The following is a 27,219-nucleotide window of genomic DNA, read 5'->3' as shown; positions in this document are numbered from 1 at the left end:
GGCCTTGGGATAATCACAGTGTGGTAATTTATCTTCTCAATAAAAATCACTGATCACGTGTCTTTGGGCTATATACTTCTAATAATTGGTTATCATGATCAGTTTTGGACGAACGAATAAAGGGCAGTGAGAATATTTTAATCATCAAGAAAAACAATGTGGCAAGTGGTATTGTATGCACACTCTCGCTTTAAAGATAGTGTATAGATTTTCAAGTACCGATTTGGGGATTTATGACTTACTCTGTGTATCATTCCACGGACTAATTTCATTTTGGGGGTTCACTCCTTTGAGAAAAATCGAGAAAAACGTTGTTCATTTTTAACAATTAGAGTGTGTCTCGTAAAAAATCCATGGGCCACAGAATGTCCGGAGTACCTGAACAATGCACAATTGACGTCGATCCGCAGGCCATTTCAATTATGACCCTTAAAAAATGCCTTTTTCCTGGCTTCATTTTAGGAATAGTGGTTGGCAAGTTTACCTTCAAGTCGATGTTTCATCTTAAACAATACTAAGCTGAGAATTTGTCGAATAAACATCGTTTTATCGCGCTGTGAATGGACTGCACTCACCACTGTCACTGCGCGACCATAACGTACATGTACACATGCCCCATCGACCACGTACTGTTTGCTCTTCACACGTACGCCTACACCGGTCAGAAACCGTCCACGCACCGTCAGTGCCCATCGAAAACACAAATGTGGTAAGTGTCCACGGATTTTGGGGCATAAGAGTTACTGTGCTTGGGAAAACATAAAGCTGAATGTTTCAAAATTTCAAAGATTTTATGCTCAAGAACAAATGCTTCCTAACGGAGCTCTGCCATATTTGGTTTGGAGCATACCATTTTCTTAAGGGGTGAAACCGGTATGATATATTCACGTTCGGGTACTTCCAAAGTTGCATAAAGAAACTTTAGTTACAAACCAGTCTAGATTCTCCTGTAGGTTGTTAGTTGCTGTTATATATCTATCTTAATAGTTAATAAAAAGTTTTAGCGACCCGAAAGCGCGTTGACAGTTTGTATTACCCGTTAATATTGTGACACCACACCCCTCCAACGAAGGCGAGGACGCCCTCCTCCACAGAGAGTGGCGTAGACGTAACGTACGGGAAGGTTCCTGAGCGACTAGGGACGAGTCCGTTGGGATGGAGGTATACTGTCCCCAAAGAAAATTCGATGACCTCTGGCCTTCGTTGAGACGATGCCTAATCTGATTTGCCCAAAGCTTTATATAGTGACGCAACCTGGAAAGCAATGACTTGAAAATGAACTGCGTCTCAGGGACACCTGACTCACATTCTACAATCAAAGTGGTTTATTCAATCATACACAATCAATACACCAGTAGAGGGCGCTACTGACAGGGAGACTGTGTGACGATACGTGTCTGAACTTCGCCCAGACTAGCGAACACTACTATTAACTCTGGGCATCCGGTGCCAAATCAAGGACTTAAGCAAGTCTACGTACGGGCTACTGTCAGGGCTGCGTTACCCGCAAGCTCCTATCAGGAACCATGCCGCACAACCAATTAGCCCCTCAACCTACCGAGCCCCTCAGCACCACACGCACCACTCGGGACTTGGGCACAATCACGCGCTAGAATAGGATTTAACTGTTGCACAGGATTCTCGACCCTTACCTCAGGATCAGCCCTCGAGCTTGCCCGCCCCTCATAGCCTAGCGAGCCGGCTGCTGCTGAAACTACACCTGCGGGCGCCGTGCGCGTTACATTTGTGACATCATTTCAGTTTTAAGTACATCCACTTCACATTGAGTTACATGGTACTATGGAACCAGAAGTTCAGGGGCAACCTGTCGGTTCAAGAGGAGCGAATAATTCTTGATGCGTCCGCGTGTATGACGAGGTCACTTACGAACCGGATCGCCCCTCGCAAGGCAGAGCCTGTGCACCACGCTTGCTGAACACCATTGATTTCCATTATAAGTCTTTATAATGGAGATCAATCAGCTACGCGCGCCTAACATCTGCCTTTGTTACGTTACTTACTGGGCAGAGCGCCATCCTCAAAGCTAAAGCTGCATTCCACCAAATGGTCGCATATCTGCGCGCGAGTTATTATTCAGTGATCCCACGGGTTTTTAAACCAAGACATACCATAATCAGGAGGGATCACAGAAATTTTTCTATAAATCCCGAATTTGGGACTGTAGTATTTTGTGGTTATCTTCGGGGAAAGGCGAATAAAAACGAAACTGTGGCTCATCCCATAAAACTGAAGCAAAAAGTGATCTTCGGATCATAATCTTCAATTTCCACTGAAAAAAACGAAGGTCAACCTCTTCCAGAGAGTCAACAGGCGGCGCTATTTCGTTCTATTTTTGCGCTGTTTTCTGTGGGCGCGAAATTTGGTGTAGGGCCATAACTTCGCACCTCGCCAAGTGACTAGCGCCCTCTGTCACGTCACAATAATAGACTCTTCCAACAGCTCAACCTTCACACACATTTGTTGCGCCCATTAACAGCCGCGGTATTTGAACGAATTGTACATTCTGGGAAAAAAAATTCTCATGAAGCTTGAAGCCCTAGGCACTGACGAATGTAGAATAAAATCGATGCGAAGAAATGCAGCCATCGGCTTCGCTCTCTCGACTATTGAGCTACAGTCCTTGTATGCTCGTCCTTGTCATGTGGTTTACCGAGTAAGATGTTTTGCCTCTACCTACTCAAAACCTGTGCCACAACTAAGGTGGAGGGGGAAGCGTGCACGCCCCCCCCCCAACGCCTGTGCCCCTCGTGTACTCCCCGCCCAGAAATCAGATAAGAAACCTGGTAATTGTCCGTGCTGGTTATTGTTTAAACTGTGACAGAACCCATTGAGTGCCCCCCCCCTCCGGACTCCAGACTACGAAGGCCTTCCAAGCTTGCCCTCAATTGAAAATGTATACCCCAGTTACCGGTTCACCACCGCTCAAGACGATACATTTGGGTGTCTGTCGCTTTCAGGAATACCGGATTCCAGTTTACGAAGCACAGGTGTAAGCAACATCTGAAGAGCAGCGGCGGAGATCAGACCGCCCAAGATGTAGAACACGGAGCGGAAGGTCCCCGTAGTGTCATATAAACGGCCTATGCAAATGAAAAAAAAAGGTCATTTCAGTCTCACTGAAAACCTGTACAACTACGTCAGAGTTGTCATTACAAGGTCAACGCAAGAGGTTACGCAGTCCTATACTTCCCGGAAGTACATTTAGAACTTTCACAGACATATAATATGCTCATGCAGTAAGGCAAAACTCGGCGAGATCAGTCGAGACGCGCTCTGGCAGTGAGGCTGCCTAACCCCTGATATCTGTCCATTAACATTCTGCTGGGAAACGCCAAAAGTAGCTGGCGACTTAAAATCGAGTGGAGATTTTCGGTCCATTGCAATTCATATGCTTCATAATTCGGGTTAATAAAATCAAGTTAATCCCCGGTCGACCAACAATTTTGCATTTTTTTAACAAACTTTTTTCTATGAACGACGCGTCCTGTTCTCACAGACTGGTATCTGTGCCCACATCTTTAACATTCCAAGCACTACTGTCCCGTAGCTATAGCTACATGAAACATTGACGGATATAGTCAGCCATGTAGACTTGTCACTGAAAATTGGTGAAATCCTTGACAACTTTAAAAGTTTGAGTAAACTTCTGTAACAACTTGTGGTGTAAAGCTCAGAGAACCTTGCCACAGTAATGTCCAAATACAAAGTTGTATTGATAGCTCCAATCATCCTCTTGACGTGTGTTTCAAGATGCCCACGGAAAAGTCCCTCGTAACACTTACCAGCAACAATGGGAGCCACAAGTTCTCCGACACCACCTGCCACGAGATGTATCGCCTGCCCAGATGCCACAAGAGGCGCACCCAGGAGTTTACGTAGTAATATGGCGCTCCATACTTTGTTAGCTCCTATACCAATACCAACAATGCAGGCGGAAGCGGCAAAAGACGCATAGGTCTCGGCTTGAGAACAAAGTAAACCGATGCAGCACAGCACAAAGGAGCATGTGTATAGGACCTCGACGGGTGTCTTGCGGGTCACGAAGAAGCCACTTGCGAGTCTACCGCCGAAACTCCCAAACCCAAATATACTGAATAGAAATGACGCCCCGGATTCATCTATGCCACAAAACATGGCCCTTGGTACGAGAAATACCGTCACGCAGGAGAATACCACCTGGAGTTCCATACCAGTTAAGCAAAGGAGCGAAAATCTGTAACTCTTCAACAACAAGTCCAGTCGTAAAGCTGAGAACGCCCACCATAAGCTACTAGGACAGGTCTTACTTTTGCTGGTATGTTCGCATCTTTTACTTGAGCCATTTTGAATACCGTTTGAATTCCCATCTGTGGTCGGACTGACGTCCGTGTGAACAGCTGCGCCTTCAAATCGTGGAGTCCTTGGTGTGTAACTGTAGGGACGATACAGTGCGCCGACCACACATAGATTTGCGCATATTGCAGATGTTACAAGCATGGCTCCCCGCCATCCGTAAGTATCGAGGAGTACGCGTAAAAGTGGCGGGAACGCAATCATGTTGATGCCGACACCGCTCATGGAAATACTGCTTATTATTGGGAAGTACTTCTCGTAATAATCCGCAAGAATGGCATTGTTAGCGATGTTGCATAAGGAGGTACCCACACCTGCAAAGAAAAAGCATACAATTTCGAGTGGCTTGTTAGAACGCGAATTATAGTCACTGGGCATTCTCTTCTTGCTGGTGTGCATGCGCAAAAAAGTTCCACTCTAAAGACACATTCCTACAAATACCCATCGTCAAACTTGTTTCTTCGTTGGTTGCATTTCCAATTAATTACGTAGTCACTGCAATCTCGTACAGTCATCTAGTTGTGCCAGTGGTGCCCTATAAGCTTTATTACGAACTTGGCTAGAGCATGGTGCTGTTTGCTGACACCGTGCATCCGGATCTGGTTTTAGTAGTCGGCTTTGGAGAGTCCCCCGACTATACACTTTGAAGACAAAATAATGGTGTACTAGTCAACGACCATGCGCTTGTACGTGTTAGATTCAACATTTCAATTTCTAGTGTGATGTGGTTAAGGTGTAAGTATTAAATCCAATTTCCTGTACTGTATAGTTTCTCGATGAGCAACGTGCCTACCTATCAGCGCTGCTATGCTGTACATTCCCCACAGATTCGACACCCAGAAGCTCATCAAGAGAGGAAAGAATGTAAGAAGCCCTCCAAGGCTACAGGTGACGCGGTATCCGTAGCGATTGCAAATTACACCTGCCAGTAGAGCTGCCGACAAACGAATGCAAAAAAGCCTGGAAATAATTCTGACTGCAAAAGACACAAGCGTGTGTAAAAAAAGAATAAACTGAAAAAAAAATTCAGAAAATCTGTCCCGTGTTGGCGTGGGCATTGATGATTGTTTCATTATGGTTATGGATAGAGTTTCATACCTAATTGGAGCCATGGGCTACTTTCGTACACCACATTATAATATTTTTCCCAAGGAATCGAAAGTAAACAAATCCCGTGCTACATTAACTCTTTCATGGGCTCCGAACCTCTTTAACCCTCCATTTTCATATGCGAGCCAGTTACAAGTCGACTCAAGAAAGTGGCCCCTGCTCACTCAGATCAGACGTGAAATTCTCTTCATGAAATCACGAACCTTCGTCTGCCAACGTGGATAGCTTTCTTACATTAATAAACAATTCATTTCCAGGAAATTTTTCTCGAGTCCATACCTCTTTGAAACTTGTTTAAACACATTTGATGTAACCCAAACAACACAACTCGTATGTTTGAGATTATTACAGGGGAATATTCATCAACTACATGTGCGACCTTTTTGGCCTCTTCAAACTGTCATCTTGGGGTTCTCTTTACAAAGTTGATTTTATGGTATTGGCAAGAAAGCTCCCCAATTTAGGTTTACGTTTTCTTGCCATGAAAATCTCGGTTCATTGCCCTGGGATGTTGTTCTCTGAATGTGCTGACCAAAACGAGTTCGACCTTTTCATCTTTTCAAAATCTTCAGCGAACTCTCTCCCTCAAGTCCAGATTGTGTTTCTGTTGTTAGTGGTCAATTCGGTAGTTTGCACATTAATTAACAGGGAAGAAAGTAGGCGTTGGTGAAAGCAACTCGCGCGGAAGAAATGACTTACATGAAAAATACAAGGTGGATGACGTCACGCTGGAGATGGCCCCAGTCTGTGCCGCCGTGGACTCAAAGGCATTTTGCCAGCTGACATACAGCATTCCGGTACACCGTATGACGACAGTGACGAGGAACATGCAAGCGAAAGACGCAAAAGGGATGACTTTTCCCCAGGCACGGTGGGATGCCTTGGTGCGATGTTTCACTCCTTGCATGGTGTTAGTACCTCGCTTTAGCAGTGTCAAAGAAATACAATGGGGCACACTTCTCGAATGTCGTTTTGGTTTTCGTCTTGTTTATTTAAGAGACTTCAGCCTTTGGCCTTTCGTCATGACCTGAAATGACCAAACACAATGGAGTGCCACCCCGAGTTTGGCTCGATATGGATTATATTTGACCTGCAAGCTCACCTCTGTTCGGAGTCAGTGTCCAAATATACTGCTGCAAACCCGTATAATTAGACAAACAACTCCCCGCCAGCGGCGTATCCAGCTTTTTTGGGGGAGGGGGTGTTCACAAGCAAATGCGGCTTTGGGCTCATTCAACTTGATATTGGGAGAGAAAAATCAAAAGCCTCACTTACGGTCCCGACATCCAATTACTTTTATTTGTCTTTTTAGAGTTTGGGTGCTAATATTTGATCAATAAATATACTGATTACTTTCATCTGAACGTATATCAGGGGATTTGTGGTATTCTGGAAAGGAGGGAAGCTATATGCTATTGTCTCTTCCACTATTGTTGCCAAGTATAGACCTTGCAATCATACAGCTTTATCATGAATGGAAAGTGTTGTAATTACGATAAATCAGATCAAGCAAATCAGATCAGATCAAATCAGATCAAATCGTACCAAATGGAAACAGCGACGCAGAGAGGAAAATTGCATATTACTGTTTTAGAGGACAGTTGCATTGTTAACATTGACACCCATAGTTGTGGCAATTGGACCGTATATTAAATTCACGTCACAATAAGCATTCGCAGGGTTTGCTCACGCACACTGACGGCAAGTTGATATAGCGTTCCTCAGTCAAAAAGTGAGCCGCTTAAAGACAAACTTGACTAATTCTCCAGAACAACACTCGTGTTGAAATCGGAATCGAGGCTCCTCTGCCTGCAGCAAGGATAACCCCGTCGATTTTACCCTGTCTTAAAATATCTTTTCAAAATAAACTTTTTAAAGCGACCCATTTGTCTTCAGATTTTTTTCACAAGTATACATGGAGTTTACTCTTTTTTTTTCTGGACGCTTTCTCCCCTCCTGGAAGGTTCACTGAAGAAGACAAAGTATACATACATTTTATCATCGAACTTTACCGCGTATTAAACTGAGTTTGCAAACATTTCCTTCAGTGCACTGTTTATTCGCTCTGAAAAAAAGGGTGAATCTCTTAATGAAGTCAAACGGAAATAAACAAATTATTGTGGTTTAAAATTGCTAAGTTTAGGTGGAGAATGACTTTGCTTGCGCTAACACCTTCAAAACTTTTCACGTTATTCCAAAATAATTCACAAATCTTATTCAGCCTTTGAGTACACTAATACAGTACAGAATGAGATTTCCTACTGAAAGGCGAAAAACATAAACCAAACCGAAATCGACACCACACCCACAAATCTGTAAGGTCGTAAAGCGATATTGATGTTTGATGGAAAGATACAGAATATTTCGTAAAAACGAAGATGTTATATCATTTCAGCGTTACCACAGTAAAAACAGAAATAACGTTCACAGCCTAGAAACAGCACTTCGGAGGATCACAAGGCATTTTCTGTCAGACAAGACTGTTTTTCTCTTGGGTCACTGACAGGGTCTTTAGGAGGAAAAAAACGCCCTTGCAATCTACGGCGTCTTTGCCTAAACCGGTACTGGCTGATTTTCGTCGTCTGGGAGGCCCGGCTCTATCCTGCCAAGCAATGGGAAGAGCAACATCTGTAGTGCAGAGGCGGCACAAATACCGGCTACGACATAGAACACAACACTAGGGCTCCCTGTCTTGTCATACAGTAAACCTTTATAAGTTGGAAAAGAGAAAGGTGATATATTAATTGAATAATATTTGGCATGGAGTTATTCAAGCTGTAGCGTGCATGCAAAGGGAGAAGATGAGAGAAATAAGTAGCTCATTTTCCCAACTTCAAATCAGTGATTCTTATTAAATTCTACATAAGGGATCAAAAGTCTCGTTACTCTTCCTGGCAGTCATTACACGTGACAACGATTGATTTAATGCCCCCAACAAAAATACATCTGATATATAAATGTGCATTAACCTACGCTCGCGGTTACTGCATTTTAAAATGTGCTTTACTTTTTGGTAGCTTTTTCGTTGTGACTACGGGCTTTACTAAATAAAATATGGTATGTTCATTTTCGCTACCCTACGGACTGTTAAGAATTTAAAAAAAAAAGGTACGCCGTATTAGGGGAGGTCTAGTGGGCTTGGGTAATCCCACTCTCCCAGCCAGTGAGGTCAATTACCCCCTTTGACAAGCTAACATTTTCTTGGCTAGCAAAATTTCCAATAACGAATCTCAAGGAGATGTCACCATTTGATCTAGAAGGATCAAAACGAGTCTTACCTGCTAAAATTGGGCCGACGAGGTCTCCAAATCCACCCACTGCGTACAATATACCCATTCCCGATGCCATGTTGGACAAACCGACAATCTTCCGAAGCAGCACGGTGTTCAGTGTTTTGTTGGCACCGGTCCCAAAGCCGACAAGACACGCTGAAGCAGCCAAAGATGCGTAAGTTTCGGCTTGAGCACAGCAGGCACCAAGACCAAACAGTACGAGCGACACTGTGAAGCCCACCTCGACAGGAATCCAGCGAGTGACGAAAAAGCCGCTTACAAATCGTGCGCCAAGACTCCCAAAGCCCATCAAACTGAGCAGAAAAGGAGCCTCCTGCTCATCAATACCACACGCCTGGGCTAAAGGGATCAGGAATATCAGAAAGCAGGAATACACAAAGTTAGTTTGCAAGTTCACCATGCAAAAGAGAGTGAAACGATAACTTTTGAGCAGCAAATACAGCCGCAATTCAGAGAGCAAATTTGAAAGGAAAGTCAACGCAGGCCCTCCTTTCTTATTTCTGCTGGGTCGGACATCTTGCTGATTTGGCTCAGGAAGTCGTTGAATCTCTGAACTTTTGTCGTTGGTCAGGTAGTCGTCTAGTTCAGGTTTTTTGAGTCTGCTCTTCGTTTCTGTTCGAGGCTGACGATAGAGGGCACCAGCTACACATATATTTGAAGACATTGCAGCCGTGATCAGCATGGTTCCTCTCCATCCGTACGTATCAAGAAGCAGGCTAATCAGGGGTGGGAACACGACAATGCCCAATCCCAGTCCAGCACTTGTGAAACCGATGGCAATAGCGTAGTACTTCTTGTAATACTGCGCGACAGCCACGGTGGCCGCTACAAAACACAGGGAAACCCCGAAACCTGCAAGAAACCAAAGCACAGATTGTATTCGTGGAGTAAAACTATGCTTCTAACTTTAAAAGCCAATAGCAAACATCATAGACTCTTAAAATGAAGAACAAGCAAATGTAGAATCCTTAATTACGTCATTAACTGTAAGTTAAGAACGACCCTTTTTATTGGATGAATATGCCTCAACGTGCTCTGCGTAATTTCATGTACTTTAATACTGAAAGAAAAACCGGTACAGCTGTTCCCATAACATAAAATCTGTTCTGTCGAAATACGTTTATGTAATACTTTAGTTTTAGTGAACCATGACAAAACTATACGTTTTATATTAAGTGGTGTGTTCTTTCAGAAGTACTTAGACAGTCTCCATATTCAACAAGGTGCAATATGACCGTGTATTAACATTTGATAATACCCGCCTGGATGCAAGACAGTTTAATCGAATCTGATTGGTTAATAGTCTGCGTGCAGGCGGCTCGCCACGAGCGCGCCAAGTCCAAAGAGATTCTATTGGACAACTTGCAAAAGGAATAGGCTTGCACCATAAAAAGGACAGGGGTGTTCGGGAACAACAACTTGGACAACTTGTAGAAGGAATAGGCCTTCAACATAAAATGGACAGGGGGTGTTCGGGAAGATGAAAGTAAAATTCTAAAATAAATTGTTCGAAATCCAGTAAATGTTGACTTTGTATGACTCTCCGACTAAGAAGGTATTTATGAATGGGAATAAATAATGCTTGGTCAGTCGTTAACGTTCAAGACCGGCTCAGGAGAGCCGCACGTTTAAGACCGGCCAAGCACATATTTATTCCCTAACATTGAAATTCTTACAAAATCCCAAATTTCCCCATTTTGTTAAATTCATTTTGCGTGTGAATTGTTTCATAATTCGTATTGGTCTCACGACCGAAGCTAATCAGTATAGAGAACACAGGGTCCATTTGCCCCACCATACTTTATTTTTTCCCCTGTAGGTTGTCATCATAATGTTATATTACAGAAACCTGTAACTATGCATGGTTCTCGCATAGAAATAATGCACTATAAAGAACAACCGTACGCGTATGCTTCAGTTTTACCCTCTGTAAAAGCACCTAGATAACAGTTAAACTAACCCACACAACATAACATTAATTTACTCTGAAATATTACCGTAATTCTTAACGAGGCCAGACTTACAAAACGTGCACTGACATCGCCTATTCAACATAAATTACACTGTACTGTCAATGTTAGACGGCAGTGGGCCGTTTTTGAAATATCAAAGGGGTTCCATTTACCCAAAGTTCCATTTCAATACGGCCTTTTCACAATAGTGCGCCACCAAGAGTTTGCAACGCGTTGGCCAATCACAGCGCGCGAAATTTGTCGACCCAATGCGCGTTTGGAAAGGGTCGACAACTTTCGCGTATTATGATTGGCCAACATGTTGCAAACTCTTGGTTGCGCACTATTGTGAATCGCCCGTATTACCCCACACTTTCCTTTCCTCCACAGGTAACTGACACTACTGAACTGACAGAGAGGTTTGGTCGCCGTCAGGTGGTGTCATGTTACCAACCGTGCCGTTGTAGTTAAAGCTTAATGTTTTATTGTTTTAATTTTACTCTTTGAAATCCGGTTCGTAAGTGACTTCGTCACAAAGGCGGACGCACCACGATTTGCAGGCTCCCATTGGGCGATCGCTGAAGTTAACGCGTTGCACGTTAACTTCCGGTTCCATGGCTCCATGTAAACGGCGATCAGTGCATGTAACTCTATGTGCAGTGCATGTGCAGTAGGCGTGGTTTAAACTGAAGTGACGTCACACTTACGAACCGGTACCGTCAAAAAACTTACCAAGTATGGCTCCTATGATGTACATTTGATAGAGATGCGACGCCCAAAAGCTTATCAGCGAAGCCAGAAATATCAAAAATCCTCCGAATATCCAAGTAGAGCGGCCTCCAAATCGGTTGCAGGCCACGCCGGAAATAGCACCTATTGGATTGGAAGAACAACGAACATAATTCTTTTCTGAAGAGGGCGATTTAGTGTCAAAGAATGCCACCATTCAACGGGTCAGGTGTTCGAATCCAGTGATAAACCACTCGTTGTGTTCTCAGCAGGTCACCTAACCCTCACCTGTCTCTTTGAATAGGGAAACTGAGTATTTATGATAAGTAATTAATTTTGTGCCTGAAATGGCAGCATATAGAACCGTGCATATTCACTGAAGGCTGATATGGTTTTAGGAATGTTTATTGGGTCAATCATAAGAATACAGCGCCTTCAGCATTAGCGTCCCTGATGGAGCCGTGACCAATCTCATAACAATGCACTAACTTTATGATGTGCATTAGCTTTAAATTAAGTGTATTGTTATATTTGTATTTACACGATGTTTTTACCTTTGTCTTTTTCAACTGTTTACACTTTTTATTAAACATATTTTCCTTCGATTCATCAGTCTAAACATGCGATAAAGATTCATTGGAGACGCTCAGGATCAGAACCCATGCTTGTCAAAGAAAGAATCGAGAACGGAATGAGTTGCTTACAGGCAAAATAGGAGCAGGAAGACATGGTGCTTGCAATCGCTCCGGTTTGAGAGGCGCTAGAATCAAATTCAATTTGCCAGCTGGAGTAGAGGGTACCGGCGCATCGCGTCATCATGCTGACCAGGTGATACACGCTGAATGCCGCGAAGATAACCAATAGTCCGGCGACACCGTCCACTTGATCCGAGCTCCGACCACTCAGCCGGAACTTTCGGCCGCAAACAGAAGGCATAGTTCTTCTGGAATGACAATTAACAAAACACGGCAAATACTAGTCGTTTTTAATTAAGCCAGCAAATTATAAATAAACTCATGTCGAGTAGCTACTTTAATCACACGTCCAATAAAGTCAGAACGCAATATATGCTAATTGAAGGCCCTTGGTTAAAGTTCATTCCCTCGAGACTGGCATTGACACTGGTCAGCACAGCTCTGGTACTTGGAACGCCATAAAAAGTCGGTGGACTATTATCCGCTGCCTTCCAGATGCTAATTCCCATGAAACATGCAGCTGATTGGGATTTGTTGTTGAAATCTATTACCTCAGAGCATAGTACAAGGGTTCAGAAGAAACATGATAATGTGACAGTAACACACATCTCTCCGGTGCACATCAGTTGGACTGATTCAAGTGTGATAAGACCTGACCACTGATCAATAAGCCCGTGACCACTGACCAGTTGGTGTCAGGGTAAACTGACCTGTTAAGGCTTTGCCTTCAGTCCCAAATAATAGGTGGAGATTGTCCTTAACGGCTCGTACACAGATGGGACAATTCTTCCTAACGGAAGTTTGCAACGTTGCTCAGCGCCGAATCCTACGTTCGATCGTGTCGCGCTGATCAGCTGCCTTAAGACAATGCAGAATCCCGTGTTTTAAGCAATGGTGTTGGGAACGTGTTCCTACTCTGACCGTAATCTAAAGCTCGACCTTGGAAGACAAACAAACATGCATATCTAATTATATTTGAACAGTCTGATTCAATGAATACGGGCCTGAATATAGGCTCACGTTATTTTATTGAATAGAAAAGACCAAGTTAACAAATTAACAAAAATTAATAGAGGATTTATGTAAAGAGGTGGCATTCACCATAAGGATATCTCTTAAATACACGTGGTTCTGAAAAGAACTAGAGAGTACTCACCGTTTTTGAGAGTAGGCTTGATGCTACCGGAAACAGGTAACCTTACTTGCCACCTTCGCCATGCACGGAAAGCTTCAAAGCTCATTTAAGTGAGGCTTTTTATTATTTTCAAAATTGATGCCACTCTGTTTAAAATGACTAACAATCGTTAGTGTTTCGACTTTTTAAAGATACAGAAATGAAAGAAACTTGTTGGAAACGACAATAACGAATGTTTAAAGATTGAAAGTTTTATTTTCTTTAGTAAGTTTGTGCCACGGTTTTACACGAATTCAAAACAAAAAGCAGCCACCATCACCCCAGTTTGCAACCTGGTTTTCTCAATCCGCCTCAGATTTCGTCTCCGCTGAAATTATTAAGGGTACTCTCGTATGTTCGTCCAACAGTGCTAACTAAACAGAAATGGCTTCTGGCTAGTGCCCCCCGAAGAGAGGTGTTGACAAATGGGAAGAGTCACCAACATCGGACTAGATAGCTCAGTTGGTAGAGAAATGGTACGGTATTCCAGAGGTCGCAGGTTCAAATTCCGCTCTAGTCAATTTCTTTGTTCATCCTTATAATCATTTACAAGCTCTTTGTCAGTTTTCCCATGTAGTTTGTTTCATACGCAGAAATTCTTCAAATGTTCAGTCCCTGGCATGTGGTTTGATGTTATTGTTTTTGCTCTGAAGAGCAGTGTCAGTGTTAGGAGTTACAAGTTGGGAAAAAGTCAGTGATGAAGGGGACGAATCCACGTAAGGGATCCCCTCCCCAGTTTTTTTGCCAAGAATTTGGGAGGTGGGATTAAGTAGACAGGTTAGACGCACGGTCGATTGCATAAATCGGTGAAAAATGACCAACAAAATCTAACGTTAAGAGATCCTAATCGGAAGTTTATTATGGGAGGGGGTAATATGCCTATATTACCCCCCCCCATAAACTTCCGTGTATTTGCTCTTTCATCTGTCTTTTCCAGAGGTAAATTGAGAAAAAAATCTTGTCGGGCTTCAAAAAGCCATCGGTGCAGTGACGCTGAACATGATTTTTTTGATTGTTTTTGTTTGCTTATATAGACGGAAGCATGGTAGTAAAGTTCTGCATTGTCCTTGAGCAAACTGGACTTTGAGGTCAATTACCCACCAACATGGTGGACTTCAGTATGCACAGTCTACTGTGTTGCAACGGTTACCGCATGATCTGATTATGTAATCAAATGCAAGTATTGAACAATCTGTACTCTGGTCCTTTTTATAGCTCCATTGTCATAAAGTGGTGGGCGTGTACGTGCACACATCTACAGTCGACGCATCACGACTACTCCTCTTTTACAAGTCCTTCTCCAATCTTCTCGAGATCTCATGTTTCAGTATTTTGCAAGCACAGTGAGGTCACTTGGGACTTTCTTTGAACACCCGGCAATATTTCCAAAACATTTAACGACTCCCAGGGATCAAAGGTATCTTCCTTGACCTGAGATTGATTCTGAACGTTTGTCAGACAACTTTCAAACAAGATGGCTTCTCGGGTTTTCAGCTTTAGTACGGGCGTTTCGCAATTGCCTCTTACTAAAAGTTTGCAATGCACCAAATCATAATGCCGAAATCTGTCGACGACCCAATGCGTGTTTGGAAAGGGTCGATAAATTTCGCGCATTGTGATTGGCCAAAGCGTTGCAAAATCTTTGAGGCGCCCCTTTATGATTTGTCCATATAGAAGATCAGAATTATTCTAACTCTCCTATCCGGAGACACAGGTGTCCGAATTTCTAGTGAAAAATCGACCTGTGACTAAAAACTACAGGACTGATGGGACTAAAATAAATCATTTGGGTTTTGGAGCCTCCCCTCACAGAACCTGCAGGATCAATCCCCAGAAGGGTTGTTGGACAGGACACGGATAATTCATAAATCAAATTAAACCGGTTGTCGTAATGTTCTGACGTACTGTACTTCCACAGAACTCGGCAGTTCCAAAATTAATCTTTTAAACTTCAGGATTTATTCAGAATCATAAACACATGTACATGCATGATGTTTAATAAAGACATTGACATTAAGTCTTTAACACCCCAAACAATGTTTGAAAAGAACATTATTGATCAGATTGATGGTTTTCCTTACATAAAGGAATCGGCAAGATATACATTATTGATCTAAATAGCCGTATGCGATGTAGGCTTCGATCAACTTTTACAACTTGGTCTTATCTTACCAAGGACACCTCTAAATAGTTTTTGAAGAGGGCAATTCTATTTACTTAGCCTAATGTAAGCAAATAATGACATTTCCATTCATCAAAATAGGTTAAACTCGCCTTCCACCTCTGCAGCCCGAGTTCGATTCCCGGCTCGGTCCACATGTAGATTTGGTTTTCAATCCCTACCTGATTCCGTGGGTTTTTCCCAGAAGTTTCTTCTCTGGGGTTTTCCTCCCACCTCTAAAACTGTAACTGCTTATTGTCTCCTCTCTATAGATGTAGGTGGATGTGGGTAGTTTGGCGGTTTGGAGGTGCCCCCTTGTATGCCATCAGCTCAACCATGTTTAAGTCTTCAATGTGTAGCGTAGTCGAACACATCTGTATGAAATTTGCATTTTATAAATGAATAAATTAATATCATTACTGTGTTAACATACCTTTTCATTAAAATTTACCAGTAAAACTTTTCTTTCACCCCTGATATTCTGGGCACAAAACAGTCCCCAAATCCATGAGATCACATAAAGACACTGTACAAAAACCCCAATTGGTACACGTACACTGTACACCCCAGACCCTTGTAAATTAACTGTGCCTGAGGTTATTCCATCTCAATTAAGCTGAAACTGTTCAATATGACGAAGGAGGGACCCGACTCAAAATTTCCTCACATAATTAGTTTACCATTGCGGAAAAATACAAAACTTCACTTTAAAATGCAGCATTGGAATCCCCAACTTCGGGTACTGTCACATTCTCTGGCATTCTGTCTCACTTTGATACAGTATCTTACACACTGTACACTCAAAATAATGTCGTTGATATCTGGTGGTTGGTGGCCTTGTGGCTCAGCTATGGGGAAGGGGGTCAGGCCTGGGAAGACCAGCTAAAAAAAAAGGTCTACAGCTTAGTGGTACAGTGGTGGCCTGTAACCCTACGCTCTCAGGCTGGTGGGCCCAGGGAGTAGTTGACCTGTTGGTTCTTGTATTGGGCCCTAAGCGGGAACAAGAGAGGGCGCAATTTTTATTGCATCGGAGGCTGCTTTGGTGGGAACTGCACTCACTGGTTCCAATATGAGTACGAAATGCAAGTGTTGCAGTCACATCAACATCACCAACTTGAAAGTTCCCCACCAACGGCTCTGTTCAACTAACGAGGAGTGCTTCTGCTTAAGGTGGATTGGGCAAAGTTCTCCACTGTGTAACGGTTGCATGCGGCTGCGTTGGTTTTCTCCACCAAATTGTCACGCCTCATACATATTCACAATTGAGAGCCGAGTTCTCAATGGTCCATTCACCGTCATCTCAGTCACAACCTTTACTGTTTACCAGGTGTGAAAATGGACATCCATGCACACATCACATATGCAGTCCCCTTTCCACCTGCTGGGTGACAGTTAACGACATGTATGCTTGACGAAGCAATCGGGGGAACTGTCGAGTGGGGGTAGTACGTATGCATGAACACTGTCCCAGCCGGCTACACATGAAATGATGGCAGGATATGTTAATGATGCCATTAACAATACTTGAAATATTGTAAAACAAATGGTTTGATTCGAGTGGATGGTTGATATTAATATCAACTGCAATCCCTGAAACCATGTTGGATTTCAACAATACCCTAAGGCGACAGTTAATGAAGAAGGTTAGTGTTAATGGCAAAGAAACACCACACCAGGGTGGGATTATCCAATAGGCACAATGGGCACTCTGCCTAAAGCCTTGGGAAGATTTGAGCGCATAAAGGTTCAACAGCCAATGAAAATCTCACAACCAACTAACCCCCCCCCACCAACCGGCTGCCATCTCTTAGTTCAGCAGCCCTAGGAACATGCGGTTAACATCATTTTAAGTATTGCCATATATTTATGCATTAACCCTCCTATGGTTTTACAGCACAAATGTGCACAAATGTACACAAATGCCCACAGTCACAGGTGAGCATGTAGTTTCTATATGGAACTCAAACATGCACAGGTTCAGTGTGTACACAGTAGATTGCCAGCACAAAATGACCCAGGGTCTTTTGTGCAGTCCTCTTCACTGCATTTGGTTTACTGCACAATTATGCACATGAAACAGTGAAGCACAGTTCTTGGGCAGCACAAAAGTGCAATCTGATATTCCTGTGAGGGACTGTTGGTGCAGTGCACAACACAACACAGCTGTGCTTCTTTGAGGTGTTTACCAAATGACCCAAAGAATGACTTCAGCATAGGAGGGTTAATGCCTTCAAATAATCTTTGTTCCTGGTAACAACTCCTTCCCGAAATAATCTCCTCGCATCGGTTACCCCTGCTCCATTTTCCCAGTTCCAAACCACCCTCAGTACACACTCGATGTTCAGGGGTCTTGGCGTGATATCCAAGTATGGGGACTTTACCGAGTACAAGCGTAGAAGTAGATACGCCATGAACCTCTCACAGTGTCTGTCTAATATTCAACTTTGGGACGGCTTTGACCCAGCACGTACGCAGCTCAGTCCAGCTTAGATCCAACACTAGATGTGAGGCTCCTGAGTGTTTGCCAGTGCTATGATGATCCTGTTACTGAGGCCGGAGTGGGGCCAATGGGACACTTCATCCGGCCCTGCCCTGTCCACGGCCCCTCTCTATCACCTCCTCAGCTGTCGCTGTAGCCGCAGCCAGTCCAGGGCTTTGTGCAAGTGGGTCTTCCTCCGAGTCAGCACCCCGCTAGCCTGCACCAGCTTCAGCTCGTTCAGCTCCAGGTAGTCCCGGGCCTCCTGCTGCATCTGCTGGATCATCTCGGCCCGGTTCTCGTCCAGGAGGAAGTCCTCGCTGATGGGGGGATTGAAGCGGAAGTAGGTGCCGCTCGGGAGGAGGTCCTGCAGGACCGTGTGTACAGCTGAGGTAACAAAAAAAGGGGGGTACAGTCAAGTCACTCGTCCTTTACTGAAACTCTTTGTTTGCGATGCTAACACTGCACCTTGAAGTCCATTCCAAAAACTTAAGTGAGATGGCCCAACAATTATTGTACATATAAAAGGTATGTCTATTTCAAAGAAATAAGTTAAAGTCTACAGCCATCTGTTCGAACTAACCCTTCATGAAATGTTTGAACCCGCCCAGCTATGTAGTGCGAGTACTCAAAGAGTGTAAGTACAGCAAACCATGCACATCAGTATGTATTTGCATACTGATGCCATCGGCCATGTGTATAGTTCTTTGGTTGCTATGGGTGTCTTTTGTTCACCTGCGAAAAGCAAGATGGCCATAATAGCAGATGCCACATGACTGGCTCTCGGCTAATCAAGATACAGAATCTCGGGGGTGAGGTGTCATACCAAGGTGTGGCCCACACTGTACATCACACGGTACCTGGATGGGTTACCTGGATGGTAGGGTTGGCATGGCTTCCCATGGAAACCACCGATGCAGCTACTTGACCTACTTACATTCTGTATCGGTGGCGCTGCTCATGATGTTGGTCAGCTTCTTCCTGAGGCTGCTGTATTCCGGCTCCGGGCAGCCCTCCTCGGGGTCGTAGCGCCCACAGCCCACCGACACCACACACTGGATCGGTGTGTCAGGCCACAACAGGCGACACTCGTGGATGGCCAGAGCGCAGGGGTTGTTGGTCAGCACACCTCCGTCCTGTGGTGTTCAGGGGTAGAGCAAGGAATGCAAGCGGTGGTCATCACATGAAAAACTTAGGGATTTATTTGCAAGCCTGCATGAATGTACGGTGTTTCGCAGAAAGAAAACCAAACTTATATCAAACATATTCAGCCCTCTTAAGAACTCGCCTGTCCCAATCTGTGTAAGATTTCACATGCATAAATATACACTCATTATGAATACATCTACGTTTGAACTCAATCTGACATGGGTTTTGCTGCTACAGTCATTTGAAGTTCAAGGCCTCAGGTGTGTTGACCTGTGTGCACTTAGCACATCAATGGGAAAAGCTGGCTTTTTGGGCTGACCTGTCTCAGAAAAATTGGCATTTTGTGAAAAGGGTAAGTCCAATTTTCACAAAACTGGTGTCAAAATGACCACTAGAAAAACTCCTGATGGGTCACCACAAGGAAAAATATCACCGAGAAATATTGAAGAAAACATTGAGGGATATAGGGACTTCTGGTTCATTTAGGGTAAAAACTGTGCGAAGAACATGTCAGAGGAAAACCTTTGCACGGCGCTGTCAAATACCATTACCTGGAAAACGTACTCATCCAGTTTGCACTCTTCAAAATAGCCGGGTGCCGCAGAGGAGGCTCTTGCTGCTTCCCATAACTCATATTTGCAGGCGCCTCGGTAGCGAGACTGGGTGCCGGGTGGCACGTTGTAGTTCCGGAAGAGGAAGTCTTTGATGGAGCCTACATTCATCAAAGTTGCCACGGCTGCCACCTTAAGAAACGACAGGAAGAAGAGGGGGAAGGGGGGGCAGGGAAAGGGGCAGATATCATAATTACATCCACCTCTTATGAATGGTCTCTAAACCAGGGTAGCTATTCTCTACACGTAAACGTGTAAGTTCCAGACCTTTACTTCACATTTGACAAGTAACTATTCATATTTTCCTGACGCTCTGCACAGCATTTTAGCCAATTACTCCCATCCAAAAATAAAAAATATCCTCCCTCCTCTCATAAATAATCTGCTCTTGGTTCGTTCACTCAGTTCTTAATGTTGAATCGCAACATTTGTTTGTAATGTTGGTTCATAGCAGTCATTTGTGAGGGTTGTTTGTTGTGTTCGTTTGTAACTAACTAGCCAGCTAACAAACTAACCAACCAACTAATTAATTAATGTTCACCATATTTATCCCATTTCTGAAAGAGCAAACCAGTACTTGTTGATTAATCTCACCTTTGGACATTCTGCCTGCCTTGCTGTAGATATCATGGGCTTGTCTGCCATCTGATGCGACCTGGATAAAAAGATTACATCACGCTTTTTTAACAAGATTTTGCCTTTTTGTCAAAATGCTGATACCCTGAACGCTAATTGTCTACAAACCAATGTTCAAATTAATGTGTGCATTTTAGCACTTCTTTCAAACATAAAATTTTCACCATAATTATCAAGAAAGTCTGGATTTTTCTAAGGTTTAATGTCCAAATGCAGAGATACAAATGTCACCTGACCTCTCTGAGTTGGATTCCAAAATTGGCGCAGGTCTTCAACATTTGAGGCTAAAATCTTGCAATACAAAGCTTTTATTAAGTTTAAATAAAGCTTTGTTAAAAAGGGGCAGAATTTTAAATATCTGAGACTGAGCGATGATTTCCGTGTAAAACGACAAAGTGGTAATCATTTGTTCTGACACCCCTTTCACCCCACCAAAAAAAGCGGTCAAAGTTTTTAATCTTAATATAAAGGGCACTTTCATATCAGAAAAATTGCTATAAAGAGCAAACTCTGAAGCCACAAGGCTCCCTTTTGTGTTTGCTTTTTTCCTCCTTTTATATCATGGTTCTGGTTGAAGAAAGGCAATCTGACAAGTCCCAGTAATTTTGCTGAAATGAGAGCGGGCTAAACAAGAGTTCAAAGTAACCACAGCTCTTACTCACGCTTCCAAAACCCTCCAAGAGCCTCCCACAGGATTTTGGAGAATTTGGGAAAGTAAGACAGAAACTGATTTGCGTATCCTCGGGCCAAACGTACAAAAGAGAAATGCTATTAAAGTAAAAATCCTGACTCGTGTGAAGTCGACTCTTACTTCAGTATTTTTACCCAGCCCTCGGTGTCATAAAAGGCGTGGCTCAGGACCAGCTTGCTGGTGCCCAGGAAGGTGTTCCTCTTGAAGACCTCCTGGCTGAGCTGTAGGTACAGCTCCTCGCACTCATCCAGGGAGGCACCGCCACAGGCCAGGAGGAAGCCCAGCACGGCCCCCGAGCTCACCCCCATCATATAGTCGAAGAGGTCTCGGATTGGCTGGGAGGTACGGCGCTCTATCTCACGCAGGGTCTCAATTGCGATGACACCCCTGTGCAAAGATTCAGACAGCCCAACGGTTTAAGATTTACAAATTGCCTTGTGTCTCATACCAAAACCATACACCTGAACCCTAACTTTTAACCAAACCCTTTACTGGGATTTACCCAATCACTAACCCTCACCCATAACGAAGACTCCAACACTTCGCCACCTGTGACAGCCATACCAAAACACAACATTTCATTAAAAAATGCTCATGTAGCAAAGCTCAGAGACCATCTGCCAACCACTGTTCAATTTCCTTGGCTACCTATGCAAAGTATATCATCTGGGTAGAGGGAAAAATCAGCAAGTAGTTCACTATTTGTCAAGGATAGAACTTGGCTACATGTTAACAAAAGATTGACTTCACTTGCTAACCCTTCAGTTTAAACAACTTGCCAATTAGTGTGAGAAAGAACAAGCTTTTCGAGTAGAACTCAAGAGGCCAAGTATTTTTTACAAGTCCATCTCTTGTGGAATATAGAAATGACTGTCTGTGGATTACAGAAATGACTGTCTGAGCTGGACTTTTTATTTTGAAATGGTGATAAAATAGAGCAAAACAATACAATCAAAGCATGGTTGCACTTTGACTCCCTTTGAAAAGGGGAACTAGATTGTGTCTGAAAGGTCTGGCTGATATTTCTCTGTAAGAGCTGGTGAAAAAGAAAAACTGACAACACGACGACACAGTTTTTAACAAGAATTTCTGGTGTTCTGGAAGCATATATTTTTACATTTTATATGGTCCGAATAATTATTCTGTGATATTTGATATTGTTGAACTAATATTAGATGAAATGCATCTATATTAGATGAAATGCTGTGAAGGGCCCTGAGCAACTTTGGATGGATTCGGCACTACCTAAGATATGTTAACGTTATTATTACATGAACATATACATGTACATGATCAACAAAGGTAAAAAAACTGACCTCGTTCCACCTCCATCAATGGATAAGATCCTCAAGCCCCGCCCCTTGACCGGGGCTGCATAGCCCAGAATGGCTAATGCCTCATTCACCTGCTCCCTCATGGCCAAGTCCCTCGTTGACAGCATCTTCAGCAAGGCGGGGATCAGCTTCTCCTTGAAGAGGGTAAAGACGACAGGAAAAAATTTAGGCCACAAACCTCGCTGCTGCCACACAACCTTCAAGCATTTTCCTTGCAAAATCCTCACGATGTAGCGCAGTCAAGAGTGCCACTTTTCACAAACAGTAACTGTGACCATTTTTCTATCTGTCAGAATTTAGTGGTTCTAGTCCCACGGAGTTCAAATTACAAGCTGGCCTAAGGGTTCAACTGATCCACAGCTATTCTCGGATGATATGGACTCAGCTACTGGTACATGCATTAGCTCAATTCTCCTTGCTTAAATGACCACTGTGAGCAAGGACCCCATCACCTGTGACCAAATGGACTAAGCAGGCAAGCTCTCAGCAGCTACACATGGACCTTGCCCAATGTATAGATAAATCAGGCAACTACATGTACAAGTATGGTTAATGCTATCGCTGGCCATTTGCTGTGGCCCCCACCAATGGTGGTGAGCACAGTAATAACTATGGGTATGAGGCAACTGCTGAGTTATTTCCTAACACTACCAATACAGTGCTTTCTGCCATCAATGGGGGCCACTGTGGATGCCCAGTGAAACATCCCTGGATTCCTCTACACGGCATGTCCAGCCAAAAGCATGTTGTTGCTACATGTACATGTAGATGGCAGTTGATCACACACAGAGGCTGTACATCTGTCCCTGAAACTTCCTTAGTTGGTCCAAGCCCACCTACCTTTATGGCCATCTCCCTGGATTCAGGATATTGCATCAGGTGACTGCATAATCTCTCCAGTTTCAACAACTTCATGGCGTTGCTGGTTGCACTGCAGATTCCAATTGCCAGGTTCTTGGTGCGATCATCGATGGAGGTCTTGGAAATCACCTAAATCCACCCAATGGGTAAAATCGTCATTATCAGCTCTGTCCTATCAATTCAGCTACTGCTGCAGACTGCACCACAACAAAACATTTTTAGAAAGATTTCCGATTCTATCAAATCAAATGCCAATTTGGCCTTCCAGCCTTATCAAAAATGATTTTAAAAAGTGGGCATGTTAAGAGACTTTGCGATGGAGCCAAAAAGTAGCAGGATTAAACTAATGCCATCATGAGCACACCAGAGATTACAAATGCTTGAGGGCAAATAAAAGAAATTTGACACCAAAGTTCCTTACTGGTTTGATCTGTTTCCTTGGTTTCTTGGCTGTTGCCTCTCCAGCCTCCAAGGCCCTGTCTTTCCTCATCTTGGCTTCCTTCTCGGTCTCCTTTACCGGGGACACCTGACTGTGCTTGCCACTCTCCCCATGAGTCACCCTTGGTTCTTCCAGGGCCAGATTCATGCTGACGATGGGGCTGGCATCTAAGTCGAATGCATCCGCATCCAGGTCCTCCAGAGATCTCTTCTGAAGCTTGGACTCTGTCTTGCTGGATGCTCTCCGGCCTGGTAGGGACTTGATCACGCTCTGTACGGCAGCAGCACTGGGGAAGTTAATGTTGGGGATGCTGCTAGTTACAGAAGACAAAGTACCGGGCTTTCTTTTGGACTCCTGTGACTGCTGATCGGAGGTTTTCTCAGATGATTGATTTTCAGATACAGCATCAGCTGTCACATCTAAGCTTTCCGGTTTTAATGAGTCCACATCCTTAGGTTTATGCATGTACGGCACCTGCTGTCCTTGGATTTCAGCTCTGCTGCCATCCTTTGGTTGAAGGCGATCACAATCCTCCAGCTTGGCTCCTGTCACTCCGTCCCCGCCTCTCTGCGTGCTCGCACTCCCTAAGAAGGGAGCTTTCAGTCTGTTAATCCGATCCTGGAAAGAGGGAATGTTGACCCAGAAATCTTTCTGCGCGAACCTCTTGCTGGTGTCTTCTGGAGGTGTCAGGTCTTGCTTGTCCTGCAACTTGCAATTCTCGGATGTTTCAGTGACGGCTGAATCAGGTTTTGCGGAGACGGTACACTCCTTATCCCCCGGAACTGACCTCGGGTTGTGACTATCAGGCTGTTTTGACTCCCCATTCATGCTGAAATGACCTCCAGTTATATTCTCGCCATGTTTTGCTTCCCTGTTATCTGGCTGGGCCTGCAACGTGAAGAAAGCACCCAAGAACTTCTCCCTGGAGCTGTGCACGCTGTCCTGCACTCTGGATCCGGTGGCGGCAACAGATGACTTGAGGTGCTTGAATCTGTCCTGCAGTGTAGACTGCCCTGTCCGTTTGGCGTCCTTGTCAATGTTGCCATTACTCCTCGTGTCTTTCGAAGAGAAGGGCCTGATGCCGAGAACCACCAGGGGATTGCCTGCTGTTCCCGGCTGTTTTCCGTGCTGGCTGCACCAGCAGACAAAACCCCACCCATGGAGCGATTTGTGGGCGGCAAGTGCCACTCGGTGATAACTATGCGACATTATGGCTATCACATTTCAGCATGCCAGCCTCACATGGACGGTCTCAGTCAAAGCTACATGTATTTGCACTTGGCATCGGCTACCAAACTTTTGCATCTCCCACCAGCGCATAATCCTGACATGCCTGATGATGCCGCTAAAGTCCTTCCCTGATTCAAAGTCATCCAGTCCTGTTGGAAGTAACCAAAATTGAGGTTTTGGTTTGCAGTTGGTAAATACAAATATCTGGAACATGACTCCTGCAAAACTGATACAAAATATTGCATGATCGTTTCCAGCATTTTAACGCAACTTGCTAAAGAATAAATTTACGGACTTTACATGTATACAAGTAAACTTTTTGGGAATCATGTACATGTATCTGCAGACCCGTTGCCATAATAGAAGGAAGAGCTACATTTTAACTTTTGGATTCACCTTGGTAGATGACTATGACATCATGCTCAATAGCTGTAAGGGTTGATGTGAACAAAGGGCAGGGTTTTGAGAGAAATGATGAGAGGAACTGTGTTTTAACACATGACACATGGTGGAGTCAAATTTGCATGGCTGGTTCATCAGTAAGAAAGTCACATTTTCTCATATTTTGCAGTTCAAAGTTCCCAAAAAATAGGGTCAGTGCAGAAGAGAGTGTTGCCTTTGGTTTTCTGGGGGGACTGACCAGTTTTGCAAGGTTCCAATGACAGGAAAGTGGGGTCCCAAGTATGCCTTCCCCAACTATTGGAACCTTTTTTAAAAACAGTCCTTTATCAGCTCAACCATTTTGGAAGCGGGGGAGTACGACAGGGCATGAGCTACATGTACAAGTATGTGCTGTGCTGTGAAGCTGTTCACGCTGTGGACATTTAACAAAAGAAGCACGGTGCAATTACGATGGACGCTAATTGTTAGTGCTTTGTGTTTCTTTTGTCAGATGTTCCTAGTGTCACACACTCGTTTATGACGTGCGTGTTCAGTGTGAGATGCGTTGTGTTAACAGGCACAGTGTACAGATGTGCAGATCGTTTTGTGAAGAGAAGCTGGATAGGGCTCAATTGCAGAGTACCATGCCGTCCCACACGATCAACCTCATAGCCAGGTACATGTACAAGTCAAAGTGTCACCCTCTTCTCAAGGGATTCTCACCTTGTACATAAGCAACCAGTCATTCCAGGAATCGTTTTTAGAGTAGTGGGGTATTCTGCAATTACTCCCAGGATAGCAAGTAAAAGCTCTGCATTTCACTCGAAATAGCTGGTGACACAGTCCACAAACCATGACGCATCAATCATGCCCATGCGTTTTTAAAGAGATATGGGAAAGAGTTCCATAGGCCTACATGTATGTATACCAACAACAGTAATTTTCCCTTAAAATGTTACAACAGCCATCAGAAAGACATTAAATACGTCCCAAGAAATTTAGCTTGGAAATTTCTCAAGCATTTACTTAGAAACCACTTAGGCCTAGGTTTTTTTCAGACAAATCTCGTAGTTTGTGCACAGAGGCATCAAAGATTGTAAACGAAAGTTTTACCAGATATGATTTAGTTCTGACGGCTTCTTGGGGAAGACTGATTGAGAAAGTGTAGTTTCGATGTCAAAAGGTGGAACACTGCAGGGCTGCATTTCCATTGAAAGTTTGGAGTACATTATCCTGCCATTAGCATGTTGTACTAGGGCCAAGATCATGATCATGATATCTGGATATCTCGAACTTCGCAATCCTCGAGACATGCCAGAAGTCATGAGCATTATGGCTGGACTTACTCAAACCAGCTAAGGCCTACATGAAGTTCCAGATCAAAATGACAGCTGTTCTCGCCCGATTACTGCATCCATGGGGGAAGGATCGCGCCCGTCCTGCATGTCCTGTCACTTCCCCTCCTTCCTCCATGCACACACGCCATGTTCACTGTCCAGTTTCCGGACACCATTTTTTTTACTCACCTCGTACTTTCAATTTTCATTCAAAGTGAATGACAACTAATTGCCCATTGTTCTATACCAGAACCTTTCGTATAAAACCTGCTACTTCAACTGTCAATATACTAGATATTGCCCAAACTTCCAAAGTACTTAGCGTCAATACATCATACCACAACAGCAACAGCGTAATTGCTGTGTATCATCGTATCATCATCCGATGTAGGCTTTGCCTGAATTCTTTCTTCTCATTGGCTACCTATGAACTTTGACAAATCGAGTGTTTAAACTATTCTCTTTATCAGCCACATTTGGCCACCACAGCACACGTCTACGGATTTAACATTCAAAGATAGTGTGACTTGATAAAGCAATAAAGCTTACGTCTGGTTGCAGAGGTTAGTTTTTTGTAAACGCCATTGGCTGGCCAAACCCTTACGCA

At 43.8% G+C, this 27,219-nt stretch overlaps 3 protein-coding genes across 6 annotated transcripts; all 3 read right to left on the bottom strand.

Annotated features, from left to right (window-relative positions):
* Positions 1-1,329: 1,329 nt before the first annotated feature.
* Positions 1,330-6,402, bottom strand: LOC110986958 (monocarboxylate transporter 12-like). Its single transcript, XM_087136045.1, has 4 exons — positions 6,163-6,402; positions 5,147-5,287; positions 3,804-4,667; positions 1,330-3,101 (listed from the first exon to the last, which is right to left on the bottom strand). Exons 1-4 carry the CDS (start codon positions 6,368-6,370, stop codon positions 2,944-2,946), a joined length of 1,371 nt encoding a protein of 456 aa, XP_086992171.1. The 5' UTR covers positions 6,371-6,402; the 3' UTR covers positions 1,330-2,943.
* Positions 6,403-6,450: 48 nt separating this feature from the next.
* Positions 6,451-13,055, bottom strand: LOC110986957 (monocarboxylate transporter 12-like). Of its 2 annotated transcripts, none has more exons than XM_087136413.1 (5): positions 12,843-13,055; positions 12,142-12,380; positions 11,441-11,581; positions 8,742-9,608; positions 6,451-8,171 (listed from the first exon to the last, which is right to left on the bottom strand). In XM_087136413.1, exons 2-5 carry the CDS (start codon positions 12,371-12,373, stop codon positions 8,017-8,019), a joined length of 1,395 nt encoding a protein of 464 aa, XP_086992539.1. In that variant the 5' UTR covers positions 12,374-12,380; positions 12,843-13,055; the 3' UTR covers positions 6,451-8,016. The 2 variants fall into 2 exon arrangements, with proteins under 2 accessions (XP_086992539.1, XP_086992540.1); XM_087136414.1 differs by lacking the exon at positions 12,843-13,055 and adding an exon at positions 12,684-12,807.
* A 2,187-nt stretch (positions 13,056-15,242) lies between these two features.
* pnpla8 (patatin like phospholipase domain containing 8) lies at positions 15,243-27,016 on the bottom strand. 3 transcript variants are annotated; one of them, XM_022249342.2, is made up of 9 exons: positions 26,622-27,016; positions 23,647-25,043; positions 23,205-23,354; positions 22,347-22,498; positions 21,151-21,417; positions 20,298-20,358; positions 19,644-19,835; positions 18,881-19,079; positions 15,243-18,330 (listed from the first exon to the last, which is right to left on the bottom strand). In XM_022249342.2, exons 2-9 carry the CDS (start codon positions 24,871-24,873, stop codon positions 18,080-18,082), a joined length of 2,499 nt encoding a protein of 832 aa, XP_022105034.2. In that variant the 5' UTR covers positions 24,874-25,043; positions 26,622-27,016; the 3' UTR covers positions 15,243-18,079. The 3 variants fall into 3 exon arrangements, with proteins under 3 accessions (XP_022105034.2, XP_022105032.2, XP_022105035.2); XM_022249340.2 differs by having other exon boundaries at positions 26,802-27,016; XM_022249343.2 differs by lacking the exon at positions 26,622-27,016 and adding an exon at positions 26,389-26,615.
* Positions 27,017-27,219: the final 203 nt, after the last annotated feature.

Source organism: Acanthaster planci, linkage group LG04, assembly GCF_054643075.1.
Source record: "Acanthaster planci isolate LZ-2023a linkage group LG04, COTS_SCS, whole genome shotgun sequence".
Lineage (NCBI taxonomy): Eukaryota > Metazoa > Echinodermata > Asteroidea > Valvatida > Acanthasteridae > Acanthaster > Acanthaster planci.
This window is presented reverse-complemented; position numbering and strand designations above follow the sequence as displayed.

Coding starts and splice junctions, on each gene's coding strand:
- pnpla8 (XM_022249342.2), bottom strand. CDS start 24,873: ATGTCGCATAGTTATCACCGAGTGGCACTTGCCGCCCACAAATCGCTC. Junction 21,418..22,346: donor ATTGATGGAGGTGGAACGAG/GTCAGTTTTTTT, acceptor ATCTTTGCACAG/GGGTGTCATCGCAATTGAGA. Junction 19,080..19,643: donor TGGATGAGTACGTTTTCCAG/GTAATGGTATTT, acceptor TGAACACCACAG/GACGGAGGTGTGCTGACCAA.
- LOC110986957 (XM_087136413.1), bottom strand. CDS start 12,373: ATGCCTTCTGTTTGCGGCCGAAAGTTCCGGCTGAGTGGTCGGAGCTCG. Junction 11,582..12,141: donor TTCCTGCTCCTATTTTGCCT/GTAAGCAACTCA, acceptor CCAATCCAATAG/GTGCTATTTCCGGCGTGGCC. Junction 8,172..8,741: donor CGTCGGCCCAATTTTAGCAG/GTAAGACTCGTT, acceptor CAACTTATAAAG/GTTTACTGTATGACAAGACA.
- LOC110986958 (XM_087136045.1), bottom strand. CDS start 6,370: ATGCAAGGAGTGAAACATCGCACCAAGGCATCCCACCGTGCCTGGGGA. Junction 5,288..6,162: donor ATCCACCTTGTATTTTTCAT/GTAAGTCATTTC, acceptor GTTTGTCGGCAG/CTCTACTGGCAGGTGTAATT. Junction 3,102..3,803: donor TGTGGCTCCCATTGTTGCTG/GTAAGTGTTACG, acceptor TCATTTGCATAG/GCCGTTTATATGACACTACG.